The sequence below is a fragment of the Sciurus vulgaris genome, assembly GCF_902686455.1.
Source record: "Sciurus vulgaris genome assembly, chromosome: Y".
NCBI lineage: Eukaryota > Metazoa > Chordata > Mammalia > Rodentia > Sciuridae > Sciurus > Sciurus vulgaris.
The window spans coordinates 194,755-210,166 of NC_136481.1; the positions used below are offsets into that span (position 1 = coordinate 194,755).

At 37.3% G+C, this 15,412-nt stretch overlaps 1 protein-coding gene across 7 annotated transcripts in view; it reads right to left on the reverse strand.

The window, feature by feature from the left end:
• The window catches only part of LOC306652047 (lysine-specific demethylase 6A), a 202,658-nt gene that overhangs the window by 140,459 nt on the left and 46,787 nt on the right, over window positions 1-15,412 (reverse strand). For 6 of the 7 annotated variants that reach the window (XM_079125113.1, XM_079125118.1, XM_079125115.1 and 3 more), the window contains exon 4: window positions 4,808-4,857. The exons of the other annotated variant lie outside the window; for it this stretch is intronic. In XM_079125113.1, the coding sequence (XP_078981239.1) occupies window positions 4,808-4,857 (50 nt within the window). The remainder of the gene's footprint in view (window positions 1-4,807; window positions 4,858-15,412) is intronic. 7 annotated transcript variants of the gene reach the window in all.

Below are 15,412 nucleotides of genomic sequence, written 5' to 3' on the forward strand. Positions count from 1 at the left end.
AAGATACCTATCGCAACCACATCAGAGCATCTGCACAATGGGGTAGATACTTGGTTTTCATATTCATATTGGTATTTTGTATACATAGAGGTGAAGGTGAAACCTGAGGAGATTTAGTCCCTAAGCCCTACAAGTGGATTTTACTGAAGGTCAGAGAGATTCAGACATTCTCCAACTCCAACTATTGGAACTTCCAATTCAGAATTCTGCAGCACCGCCACTACAGAAATACACAGTTTGTTGGCAACCTGCCTCCCAGGACTATCCTACTTTATTATACTGGGAGACTGGAAGTTTAGATTTATTACAGCCATCTACTACAACAGCTGGCAGCTAAGTTAAGAACACAAAGGCACTGGATTAACAACCTCCAGACCTTGACTCAAAAGCTTCAAAATCAAAAATTATATATAAAGAATGCAAATCTACTCTGTCAACAGTTATGATCTCAGTGGAAACAAACCATTTATTTCTCATTAAGATTGTTTTCTCTTCCTTTTTTTAAAATCTTTTTCCCTCTTTTTTCCCTCTGTTTATCATTTTTATTGTTTTTCATTTTTTACTTTTTTATTTATTTTTTTGATTGAACTCAGGGGTATGTAACCACTGAGACACAACCCCAGCCCTATTATTTTATTTAGAGACAGGGTCTCACTGAGTTGCTTAACACCTGCTGTTGTTGAGGCTGGCTTTGAACTCTCTATCCTCCTTGCCTCAGCCTCCCAAACTGCTGGGATAACAAGTACTGCACCATCATGCCTGGTTTACTCTTTTTAAAAAAGTATTTTTAGCTGTAGATGGACATAATACCTTTATTTAATTTATTTATTCTTTTATTTATTTTTTTTTAATGTGGTGCTGAGGAGCAAACCCAGTGCTTCATATGTGCTTGGAAGCACTCTACCACTGACAAAAATCCAGTCCTTACTTCTCTATTTTAAAATTTTAACCTTTTAAATTTTTTCAAACAGTATTTCATTGTATTATACTATTTTGCTACTAACTTCTACTCTGCAAGATTTTGTGGGTATGTATATGGGTGGCGGGGGGTGTTATTCTTACAGTGTAGATAAGGTTCAAAAATACAGATTTATAAAATTTTACTTTCACTTTAATTGCTTTCCTCCAAGCATATTATTATTCAGTCTTGGTTTGACATTGGTGGAGTATAAATTATATATGCATATGAATGTTTGAATCCCTGTATGTACCTTGGTTTTTGTCCCTTAAGCTTAATGACTCTTATGCAATCTCTTCCTTACTAAGGGCCAGATTTTCCTGTTCCCTCACCCTTTTTTTTTTTTTTAATTATTTTTGTTAACTTTTTGATCCTCTTTCTTTACAGCTATTTCCTACCAATTTTGCGCCTTCCCATATACTCATTTTTAAAACTAATTCAAACTTTCTCTTGTCCTACTCTATTTCTTCTTCAAATAAGAAACTGAGATCCCACTAAGTAACAGAATTAGATAGTTTATAGAATTTCTACCCCATTCATGCTATTGTGCTTTACCAGTTCAGTGAATGATGTAGTAGACACCTACCTAATGCCCCATAGTTCTGTTTTTTATTGTTGGTACAGCTGTTAAATGCTACCACACCAATCCCAGATAGGTACTAGTATTATAGATGTCAAAACAGACAACAGACATTTATCTTAAGACGTACATCTGTTGCTAATATTAGTGCTATTTCTGGCTCCCCCTTTCCTCAAAGAGGAGCTAGAAAATGACTGGGACACTTGAAGTTCACAGATTAGAGATCCCATTGGAAAGCAATATCCACAGCTCAGTCAAATATAAGTCACCTCATATACAATCTAATTCCACCTGAACCTCAACATTACTTCAACATACATAACTGGGAAAATAGAAACCCAGACACCAACAACCAGGTCCTAAGAAGGAACAACCAGGAGGAAGGATCCTCAGGTTGCATCCTTGGACATTTACTCATATATCAAAAACAGAGAGAAGTCCCAGAACAAAAAAGAGAGTTACAAACAAAGGATATACATATAAAAAAGGAAGGAGAATTCACATCGATTCATGAGCATGCCTAAACCTTCTGAAAATATCAGGAATCATGTAAACAAAACTCATTTTAAAATTCACAATCACCAAATTCCACAGGTTTTGGAAGTACATGAAATTCCAAAGAAAGATTATTTTAAAATTATTAAAATGTTCAATGAAGTAAAATAAGATCTACAGAATGAATTAAGAAAGCAAATACAGTAGATGAAAGATCATTTCACTAAAGAAACAAAGAAACTGGAAAGAAACCAAAAGGAATTCCTAGAAATGAAAGACATAAGGATCAAAATTTAAAGTTTACCTGAAAGTATTACCAACAAGATTAGATTGGATAGGCCTTGAAGACAGAAGATACAAACCTGAATACTCAGTATACAATAAAAACAAAACAAAAAAAACACGATCAGAGTAGCCAAAAACTCTGGGATAGCATCAAGAGAGCCTCAGAGTCACTTAGACTGAAAAGAACACAGATATGTCAAGACTAAAGATGTCAAGAACACTTTCAATGAGATAGTAATAGAAAACTTCCCCATATCAGAGATGAGGTAGAAATCAACCTACAGGAAGCATATAGGACCCCAAATAGACAAGAACAAGTAAAGAATATTAAAAGTTGAAAGAAAACATGTCAGGTTCACATTAAGAGGCAAACAAATAAGGCTCATCTCTGACTTCTCTACTCAGACTTTAAAATAAAGGAGGGCTGGAATGAGATATTCAAAGTTCTAATAAAAAATAGGCAGTCAAGAATGCTATATCGAGTAAAAGCTCTCTTTCAAAATGCAGTAAGAAAATAAGAGCTTTTCATGACAAAAATAAAGAATTCATGATCATCAAATCAGCACTAATACTTAAATATATGTTGCAAAGTGGATTATAAAAACAACCCTGAAAGTCCCCCAAATAAATATAATTTTTATTTACTATTTATTTACTTATTTATTTTATTTACTATTGATTTTTATGTGGTACTGAGAATTGAACCCAGCGCTAGGCAAGCACTCCACCACTGAGCTACAAACCAAGCTACTCTAAAAACATTTTTCAAGACTCATTCTTGACATGAAATTCCAGAAAGACCTCAATAAAATAATACTGGATGATTTCAACCCACCTTTATCATCACAATAGGTCATTCAAACATAAAATCAATAAAGATTATTACTTAAATAATCATACAAATCAACTGGACCTAATAGTCCTCTAGAGAATATTTTACCATAAAAAGTTGAATTTACGTTTTTTTCAGCAGTTCATGGAACATTTTCAAAAACAGACAACATTCTAGGACATAATGTAAGTCTTAACAAAAACAAAATATTGATATCATTCCATGTATCCTATCAGATCATAAAGGAACAAAATTAGAAATCAGCAGTAAGAAACATACTGGAAAACAAACACAAGAAGATTCAACTACATTTATATTTATTATATTTACTCTTCTAAATATAGAATGGATTACAGAAGAAATCAGTAAATTCTTAGAAACAAATGAGAACAGAGATACAATATATTAAAATATATGGGACAGTATGAAAGCACTTTGAAGAGAAAAATTTATACACACACACAATGGAGTACTACTAGCTGTAACAAAAAAGAATGAAATTTTGGCTTGTGTCCATTAATTGATGGAAATGGAGAATACCATGCTAAATGAAATACAACAAACCAAAACTTAAAACTTAAATGTTTTCTCTGTGTTCGGAAGTTGGGAGTAAAATAAAGAAAAGGGGGAGGGAACAGAAAAACATTTTCTAAAAAAGTCACTCAAATATAAATTAATAGATGAGCAAAAGGAAGTCTAATTGAGTAGAGAAAGGAAAATGGGAGAGGGGAGGGAGGATAGATAGAATAATGGAAGAGAAAAAAGCAGAAATCATGAACTGAAATCAATTTCCATGCATGTATTAGTTTGTTGAGATGAGCTTTAATTTATAAATATGTTCAACATCTTTAACAGCAGGAAAATGCTAACCAAAACTATACTAACATTTCATATCACTCCAGTCAGAATGGCAATTATCAAGAATATAATAAATGTTGGCAAGGATATTGAGAAAAAGATATGCTCATACATTGTTGGTGACACAGCAAATTAGTGCAACCAATCTGGAAAGTAGTATAGAGTTTTCTAAAAGACTAGCACTGGAAATACCACATGATCCAACTATAACTTCTTGGTAAAGGAAATCAAATCAGCATACTACAGCAGCACAATTCACAAAAGCCAGCCCAAAAGCTTGTCAGTAGATGAATGGATCAATAAAATGTATATACACACACACTGAGATTTATTCAGCTATAAAGAAAATTTATGGCATTTGCCAGTGAGCCAACAGAAATGGGAGAATATCAAGCTAAATGAAATAAGTAAGGTTCAGAAAATCAAAAGTCAAATGTTTTCTCTCATATGTGAAAGATGGAGCAAAATAGGGAAAAGAAAAAGGGAGGTTGAATATCATAAATATATAGGGAAGACCAGAGGAGTAGAAGAACATCAAGAAGAAAAGAGAAGGACAGGAAAGGAAGTAAGAAATAAATTTACCAAAATCACATTATATGCACATGCAAATGTACCACAGGAAATTTTACTTTTACATATATGTAGAAAGTACCAATGAAAAATAAATAAAGAGCAAAAGAAAGATCAGTATAGTAGAGGAAGAAGTGGGAAAGGAGGAGGGAAGAGGGGAATGAGATATTTTATACTAATAATTTATCCCTAAATGGAAAGCAAAATTGGAATTCAAATTTGTACCAACCTTCCAGTAGTCAGCCTGTAAACTGTAGTATTTCTGATATGCAGATAATGCTGAAAACAAAAAAAAATAATTAATCAAATTCTGTCACATTTGAAAATCTACAACTACTATTAAGAAATACTTTAACAGAAGCAGATAAGATTGCTCATCTCTCACCAAACTGACACAAAATACCAAATAATACAAATCTTATGGCCCAACAACTGATTCAGGATGTAGAAACATGACAAAATCTCACCAATGCACTTGAAAACACAAAATCTAGGCATTTGAGAGAAAATCTGTTTCTCTGTGAGGCAATCTTGGTTGCTTATCAATCCCCTGCTGTTTACCCCATTTGTTCACTGCGATCACCTGCAGTCTGCCAGCTTATGGACTACTATTTGAGTGCAGACTACTCACTGACTGCCGCCTATGATTCTCTATTTTCCCATTTGTTTGCCTCTTGCCTACCCATCGCCTACTTTTCACCTACCCATCTTTCATCACCAACCACCCAAGGTCCACCTGCAGATCATCCACCGGTAGCCTGCAGACTGACCGTCTGAAGATCACCAGCGGATCGTCTGTTACCTACTGTTACCTGGAAATCCACTGAACAATACACACAGGTTTGGTTACACATGGCTGCCACCATTTTGAGACAACAGCCAGGTCATGTTAGATCTCCACCCAACTGAGTGCTCCACCTACAAATCCTCAAACCAGACCAAACGCACCCTGCCTCCAGGACCCCTGGCCTGATCACACCCATGCCCCAAGCTGCAGCTCCCCATTTACCAACAGGTTTGGAAGCCACTGCAGTCAAGGTAGATTATCCTGGAAGTGAAAGTCCCCATCTTTAGGTGGGGCAAATCATATTCTGAGATGCCTGTTGGAGACTAGAAGTTCACTGTCAGGTACCTCTCAGGCATCAGGCAAATGAAGACTAGGAGGATTGAATATTATATGACTGTCATAGTGTAGATTTTTTTCCTCTCCTTTTTGAAGATTTTTGTTTTTATTTCTTTATTTTTCTGGCTCTATTTTCCTTCTTCTGTTTACCTGTTTCTTCAATTTCTCCCTTTTCCAATGCTAACAACCAACTTTTTGATTACACTTTCACTCTTTCTAGCATCTAGAACTTCTATATACTCTTTTCTTATCTCAATAACAGTTACACATCCTGCACCCCTCCCCATCCTCTTTGTCCTCCATTAGAAACCACAGACCTTATTACAAATCTATTCGTTATACTATAGATAATAATTGAAACTTGTCCTCTGTTTATTATGACAATGTCGTTAGCATCTTCATAGGAGCTATTTGGATTAGGGCTACAAATTGTCTGTAGTGGGTGCTGCTAATATTGATCTCCCCCTTAAAGAAGAGGTTATGAAAACCTGTAGGGTCACTATAAGCCTATAGGAGGGAAACTGCAATAATCAATATCTGCAATGCGGGAGGGGAAGATATGTGAACAACATGAAAAAACAAGGGAAGAAAATGTTCCAAATCGTGACAGCATGGTAGAAGAAATGTAGAAAAAGAGTTCAGAATATACATAATTAAAATGATTAGTGAAGCAAAGGGATGAGATAAGAGAGCAAATGCAGGCAATGAATGATCATACCAATAAGTAGCTAAAGAGCAACAGTAGGAAGCAAATGATCCTTTCAACAAAGAGAGATTCTTTAAAAAAAAAAAAAAACTCACAAAAAAATCCTTGAAATGAAGGAAACATTAAGACAAATAAAAACTCAATGGAAAGCATCACCAATAGACTAGACCACTTGGAAGACAGAACATCAGACAATGAAGACAAAATATTTAATCTTAAAAATAAAGTTGACCAAACAGAGATGATGTAAGAAATCTGAACAAAATCTCCAAGAACGATGGGTCATGAAATGACCAAATTTAAGAATTATCAGGATTGAGGAAGGCACAGAGATACAAACCAAAGGAATGAACAACCTATTCAATGAAATAATATCAAAAAACTTCCCAGACCTGAAGAATGAAATGGAAAATCAAGTACAACAGTCTTACAGAACACCAAATGCACAAAATTACAACAGATCCACACCAAGGCACATTATAATGAAAATGCCTAACATACAAAATAAAGATAGATTTTGAAGTCTGCGAGAGAAAAGCATCAGACTACATATAAGGGGAAATCAATATGGATATCGGCAGATTTCTCAGCCCAGACATTAAAAGTTAAAAGGGCCTGGAACAACATATTTTGAGCTCTGAAAGAACATGGCTGCCAACCAAGAATCCCATATTCAGCAAAATTAACCTTCAGATTTGACAATAAAATAAAATCTTTCCATGATAAACAAAAGTCTGTAAAAAGAATTTACAAATAGAAAGTCTGCTACAGAATATTTTCAGCAAAATATTCCATGAGGAGGAAATAAAAAACAACAATGTAGGTCGGCAAAGGGAGGAACTACCTTAAAGGAAATACCAATCAAAGTCAAGTTAAAAACCAAAAATAAGCCCAAACTGCCTAGGAATACAACTCATATTTCAAGAATAACCCTGAATGTTAATGGCCTAAACTCATGAATCAAAAGACATAGACTGGCAGACTGAATTGAAAAGAAAGACCCAACAATATGCTGCCTTCAAGAGACTCATCTCATAGAAAAGGACAGCCATAGACTAAAAGTGAAAGGATGCAAAAAAAACCTACCACACTTATGGAATCGTTAAAAAAAAAAAAAAGTGGGGATTGTGGACAGAAGAGTAATGCAGCAGGTAACACAATAGCAGACAACATAATACCAGACCTTAAACTATACTACAGAGCAATAGCAACAGAACGATGGTATTGGCACCAAAATAGACAGGTACACCAATGATACAGGACAGAAGACAAAAAGACATAACCACATAAATAGTTATCTCATACTTGACAAAGGTACCAAAACATACAACGGAGAAAAGATAAACCTCTTCAAGAAATGGTGTTGGGAAAACTGGAGGTTAACTTTAAGCTGAAAATAACCTTAAAGTTAAATAAATAAATAAATAAACAAATAAATAAATAAACAAACAAACAAATAAATAAATGCAGACACTAAGGGAACAGTAGAGTAGACATACTGTAATTTGCTGAGGATTTGTACATCTTCCACAAACATTCCGATGAACTTCAGATTTCTTTATAACAGAACTGTAAATATTATCTGAAATCCTTTCAAAATTTAATGACAAAAGTGTTGTATTTTTTTCAAAAGTCTAATGAAAAATACTTTTTTGGTTAGTTTCCATGTTCAAGAGAGAGCACTACATGGAAGAGTCATGCATAATTTAGATTACCTTTCAAGTCTGAGAATTTTATGACTAAAAACAAAAACATAGAAGGAAATGACTTTGAAAAGATAGCCAGAAGAAATCCACAGACCCTTCCCCAAGAAAAGCAAACAACTGGTAAAAATTATTTCTAAACTACCAAAGTCTCTGGAAACGGTCTTAAGAACAATAACCAGGGGCTAGGGATATGGCTCAATGGTAGTGCCTGCCTCGCAAGTACAAGGCCCTGGGTTCAATCCCCAGCACTGAGGGAAAAAAAAAAAAAAAAAAGAACAATAACCAAAGGAAAACATACTTACATTGTGTCCATCAACAACTAAAAAAATAAATAAATAAAATAAAATAGAGTTCTACTTGCTCAAGTGCCTTTGAGCCTAAACTCCAAGAGGTAATCAATATTTATCTTCCTTACATGGTTTCGTACTGCAGAAACTATATCCCAAGCAAGAGCAAATGACAATGGTATTGCTTTGATCTACACACTCACATTTACATAGTTGAAACTAAATTAAGTTGTAGCAGAGCAAAAACATATTCAACAACTCTTAATCCACATAACTAAGAGAGGGAGATTCCAACCTGGGAGAAGCAAACATAGAAGACCAAGACTATACTCCTAAAGCAGAGGAGGGGATTATTTTAAAAAAAAAAAACAGTTAATATTCTGGGCTCCAGTCCTCAAAAAGCAGAAGTTCTACACTGGTGGAAAGTGGAAAGTGGCTAATATCAGAACTCAGTAGCTCTCCCCAGAAGTCACTTGAATTTGTGTGAAAAGAATCTATACATTTTCAGGCCAAAGAGTGTCATTTAAAATATGGAGCTTCTTTTCTTTTTTTTTTTTTTTTTTTTTTTTAAACAATAAATTAATTAATTAGGGAGCTCTGTTCTAGCAAGTATCAAAACTGTACACTGACTAGAAGATTAAAAGAGAAAGAGAAACAGAGATAGAGATCCTTCAGAGAATTCTCTGGGATTCAAACAGGTTTAACCAGTCTCATACACAAGAGGTCTAAATTTAATTTTAGGAAACTAAGGCAATTTATACACAAAGCTATCATCAAAAATAAACATAAAACCATAGGCCAGCAGCAAATGGTGATATTAATGAATGAGTGTCATACAATACAGATTGGCTAGAAACTTAACAAAGACATCAGTGAAAAAGACAGATAAGAGATCCCCTATAAAACCAGGAAGATTCTAATAAGTAACATAAGATGATATGTAGTGTAGGACTGAAATAGTTCTTTCATTGAACAAACCAATGCCAAGAAACTACAGGGTAATCAATCAAAAGTGGTACAAAATATATCTAAAATAGGTAATTTTCAACAAAAAAAAATTCACAATGTTTATTGATTTCCGGTTGTTGAATCAAACTTGCATCCATAGATAAACACAACTTTGTTGATGCACTTTTATATTTTTGTATGGGATTTTCCAGAATTTTGTTAAAGATTTTTGTATCTACATTCATTGGGGATACTGGTCTAAAGTTTTCTTTCCTTGATGTGTCTTCGTTTGTTTTCGGTATCACAGTGATACTAACTTTGTAGAATAAGACTGGAAGGGCCCTCTTTTTCTATTTCCTGGAATACTTTGAGGAGTATTATTAGATCTTCTTTAAAAGAACTGTAGAATTCTGCTGAGAATCCGACTAGTCCTGGGCTTTTCTTGGTTGGTAGGCTTGTGATGATTTCTTCTACTTCACTGCTTGAAATTGATCTGCTTAAATTGTGTATGTCCTCCAGATTCAGTTTGGGATGATCATATGTCTCTAAAAATTTGTCAATGTCTTAGATATTTTCAATTTTGTTGGAATACAGATTTTCAAAGTAGATTCTAATCACGTTATGTGTTTCAATGGTGTCTGTCATGATCTTTCCCTTTTCATAATGAATTCTACTAAATTGAGTTTTCTGTCTCTTCTTCATCAGTGTGGTTAAGGGCTTATCAATTTTGTTTACTTTTTCAAAGAGCCAACTTTTTGTTTTTTACAATTTTTGAATTGTTTCTCTTGTTTCAACAATTTCTCTTGATTTCAGTTCTGATTTTAATTATTTTCTATCTTCTACTGTCTGTTCTTCTTTTTCTCAGGCTTTGAGATATAATGTGAGGTCATTTAGTTGTTGACTCCATTCTTTCAATGTATGAGCTCAATGCAATGAACTTTCCTCATAGTACTGTTTTCAGAGAGTTCCAGAAATTTTGATGTGTTGAATCATTGTTCTCCTTTAAGAATTTTTTATTTCCTCCATGATGCCTTCTGTTATCATTGTATCATTCAACAGCATATTATTTAGTCTCCAGGTGTTTGAATAGTTTTTGGTTTTATATTTTATAATTGATTTCTAATTGCATTCATTCCATTATAATCTCTTTATATGATTATTTCAATAGATGCAGAAAAAGTGTTTGATAAAATAGAGCACCCCTTCATGCTTGAAACACTAGAAAAAATAGGGATAGTAGGAACATAACAACACTGTAAAGGCTATCTATGCTAAGCCCAAGGCCAACATCATTCTTAATAGAGAAAAACTGAAAGCATTCCCTCTAAAAACTGGAAAAAGACAAGGATGCCTTCTTTTACCACTTCTATTCAACTTTTTATTGAAACTTTAGCCAGAGCAATCAGACAGAAGAAAGAAATTAAAGGGCTATGAACAGGAAAAGGAAAATCAAACTATCCCTATTTGCCAATATGATTCTATATTTATAACATTCAAAAATTCCATCATAAAACTTTAAGAACTCAAATGAATCCCCAAAGTAGCAGTATATAAAAATCAATATGCATAAATTTAATGCATTTCTATTCCTCAGTGATTAATCCTCAGAAAGAGAAATTAGGAAAACCACTATATTCACAATAGCCTCAAAAAAAAAAAAAATACTTGGGAATTAATCTAAAAAAAGAGGTGAAAGACCTCTACAATGAAAACTACAGAACATTAAAGAAAGAAGTTGAAGAAAACCTTCAAAGATGGAAAGATCTCCCATGTTCTTGGACAGGCAGAATTAATATTGTCAAAATGGTCATTCTACCAAAGGCGCTATACAGATTCAATGCAATTCCAAGTAAAATCCCAATGACATTCCTCATAGAAACAGAGAAAGCAATCATGAAATTCATCTGGAATAAGAGACCTCAAATAGCCAAAGCAATCCTGAGCAGAGAGAGAGAAGCAAGGAGGTATTATAATACCAGACCTTACACTATACTATAGAGCAATAGTAACAAAAACAGCATGGTATTGGCATCAAAACAGACAGGTAGGCCAATCGTATAGAAGACACAGAGACAAATCCACATAAATAGAATAACCTCATCCTAGACAAAACAGCAAAAACATAAATGGAGAAAAGATAGCCTCTTCAACAAATAGTGTCAGGAAATTGGAAATCCATATGCAGTAAAATGAAATTAAGCCTCCATCTCTCCCCTGCACAATATTCAACTCAAAATGGATCAAGGACTTAGAAATTAGACCACAGACCCTGCACCAAATAGAAGAAAAAGTAGGCCTGAATCTTCATCAATTTGGCATAGGACCAGACTTCCTTAACAAGACCTCAAAAGCACAAGAAATCAAAATAAGAATCAATAAAAGAAATGGACTCAAACTAAAAAGCTTTTTCTCAGCAAAACATACAATCAATAATGTGAAAAGAGAGCCTACAAGTGGGAGAAAATTTTTTCCATATGCACTTCAGATAGAGCACTCATCTCCAAAATTCACAAAGAACTTATGAAACTTTAAAAATACAAAGAACCCAACTGATAAATGGTCCAAAGAACTGGACACTTTTCAGAAGAAAATACACAGGTGATTACTAAATACATGAAAAAGTGTTCAAAATCTCTAATAACTCAAGAAATTCAAATTAAAACAACTCAAAAATTTCATCTTACTGCAACTAGAATGGCCATTATCAAAACCATAAATAATAAAAGTTGTTGGCATGGATGTGGGGGAAAAGGCATATTCAAACATTGCTGGTAGAGCTGCAAATTGGTGCAGCCACTCTGGAAAGTAGAATGGAGATTCCACCAAAAATCTGGAATGGGGCCTGGGGAGATAGCTCAGTTGGTAGAGCGCTTACTTCACATGCACAGGGCCCTGGGTTCAATCCCCCAGTACCAAGCGAAGAAAAAAAATCTGGAATGGACCCACTATTTGACCCAGTTATCACATTCCTCAGTTTATACCCAAAGAACATAAAATTATCATACTACCAACACAGTCACGTCGATATTTATAGCAGCTCCATTCACAATATCTAGAATGTGGAACCAACCTAGATGCCCTTTAACAGATGAATGAATAAAGAAACTGTGGTGTATATATATACACAATGGAATATTATCAGCCATAAAGGATAATAACATTATGGCATTTGCAGATAAATGGATGGAAATGGAGAATTTCATGCGAAGTGAATAAACCAAGCCCAAAAAACCAAAGGCTAAATGTTTTCCCTGGTAAGTGGATGATTATACATTATGCAAGTAAGGTGTGGGTGAGAGACTTTATGGAGAGGGATGCAGAGACATGTTTAAGCAGCTCTAAGATGGTGCATGGTGTCAAGCCAAGAGGTGACGCATAATTAGTATTAATATGGTGCGATCTTTTATGACCTTTTGCCTAATTAGTTAATGTCTAATTTGTGCTAATGGTCAACAGATGTTTCTCATTCTTTCTTGATTGGTACCGTGGGGCATGCTTCAATTGTGCTAATCCTAAGCTGATAGGCTGCCTTAGGTATATAAGACATTCTCTTCACCTGGGCAGGGGTTGCAGGTTGCAGGACGCAGGCTGCAGGCTGCAGGCTGCAGGCTGCAGGCCACAGGCTATACGCCGTATGCCACACCCTGCACCTCCAAGAAGCGACCAACCTTTAAGAAGCAGTAGACCTTTGGTAAGTGTAGCCTCTCTGAAAGCATAGCACCTCTAAAATTAAGCAAAGCCCTTGCCTCTCTTCCCCTAAGCAAAGCCTCTCTTCCTCTCATAGCCTCTCTTCCTCTATAAACTAGCAAATAAGCAAGCAAGCAAGGAAGTATCCAGATAAAGATAATAAAAGTAGTTCATTCCCCGTTCACCTCCGATAAATTCCTGCAGGATTGTTGCTGTGGGTGGCAACAGAGGGAAATGAGTGGGAGGAGGGGGTGGGGGTATGAAAGACAGTGGAATGAGACAGACATCATTACCCTGTGTACGCATGTGATTATACAAATGGTGTGAATCTACATCATGCAAAACCACAGAAACAAAAAATTGTACCCCATTTGTGTTCAATAAATCAAAATGCAGTCTGTAAAAATAAAAAAATAAATAAATTAAAAAAGAATAAATGGGATGGATTCAAACTAAAAAGCTTTTTCTCAGCACAAGAAACAATCAATAACATTAAGAGAAAGCCTACGGATTGGGAGAAAGTACCACACACACCTCAGAGCACTAAAAATTTCCAGGATATATATAAAGGACTCAAAAAGCTTTTTCTTTTTTTAATATTCTTAAGTTGTCAATGGATCTTTTATTTTACTTATTTTTTATATGTGGTGCTGGGTATCAAACCCAGGGCCTCGCACATGCCAGGCAAGCACTCTACCACTAAGCCACAAGCAAAAAAACAAAATAACCCAATCAATAAATGAACTAAGGAACTGAACAGACACACTTCAGAGAAGAAAAAATACAATCAATCAACAAACATACAAAAAATGTCTCTAGCAATTAAAGAAATGCAAACCAAAACTACTCTAAGATTTCATCTCACTCCATCAGAATGGCAATTATCAAGAATACAAGCACCATCAAATGTTGATGAGAACATGGAGTGAAAGGTACACTCATGGGGGGTTTCAAGATGGCGGACTAGAGGGTGGCTGCATTTCCTGTTGCTCCAGGACTCAGGATTCAAAAGAGGAGAAATTGAGAGACTTGGGACCAACTCAAAGCAGCCGGGTGAGTCTCTCCCATTGGGGAGGTGTCCTGGATGGGGCGGTCGTCCCGGAAGGGATGGTCGTCCCGGAAAGCAGGGAACTTTATGAAGTAGAGCTGCCTGGCGAGACACCCCTCCCCCCACTGGAGCAGTGAACTCGGACAACTGGGAGCATCGTAGAGGAGGCCGCTCAGCACAGCGCTGGGACTTGGAGCAACCACTGGGGTTCCGGGCAGCGGCCCAGAGGAGGGGCTGCGAGGAGAGCTGTTTGGACTCAGAGTGACCACTTCTGAACACCAGGGCCTGAGCGGAGGAGGAAGAAAAGGAGGAGCAGTGAGGCGAGGCACTTGGACTTGGAGCGACTGCGCCAGAGCTACAGGCGGTTGCCAGAGAAGGAGCTGCTCGGCGAGCTATTTGGACTCAAAGCGACCTTTCCTGAACACCGGGGCCTGCCCGGAGGAGGAGGAGGAGGAGGAGGAGGAGGAGGAGGAGCGCGGTGGGTCGCGAGGAGGAGCGTGGTGGGTCCCTTGGACTCACAGTGACTGCGTTGGAGCTCCAGGCGGCTGCTCAGAGGAGGAGGCGAGTGGTGAGTTGTTTGGACTTAAAGCAACCGCTCCTGAACACCGGGGGGGTTGGCTGGAGGAGGAGCGCGGTGGGTCGCTTGGTCTCTAGTGGCCTCACCAGAGCTCTGGGGGCTGCCCGGAGGAGGCGTGCAGTGGGTCACGTGGACTCAGAGTGACTAGAGTGACTCACAGTGACCGCTCCTGAACACCCGGGGGGTTACCTGAAGGAGGAGGAGGAACAGGGTGGGTCACTTGGACTTGGAGTGACTGCCCAGGGCTACGGGCAGTTGGCAGGAGGAGGAGGCTCGCAGTAAGTTGCTTGCACTCCTAGTGACCGCACCGGAACACCGGGTGGCTGTTTGGAGGAAGAGGCGTGTGGCGGGTCTCTGGGACTCGGAGCGATTGTACGGGGCTCCAGGTGGCTGCTCAGAGGAGGGGCCGCATAGCCAGGCGATGAGGTGCAGAGCAGGGTCCCAGGACCTAGGAGGCTTCTTGGTGGAAGAGCCGCACAGAGACACACTTAGGGCAGAGCAAAGGATGCAGGACTGCGGGCAGATTCTCTGAGGAGGGGCAGCCTAAGGAGATTCATCTGCGAAGGGTGAGGCTCCCAGGCCCTGGAGGTAGGGCCGGGCCTCTGGGAACGTTGCAGAGGAAGGCAGCCCAGCCCAGGCAGTAGTTGTAGATTGAGGGGAATCTCTAGGAGGGAACCGACCAGCGAGACCTCCTCACCGGGTGAGTCTTCCCTGCCGGGTGAGGTCTTCCCACAAGGAAGGTAAAACCAGAG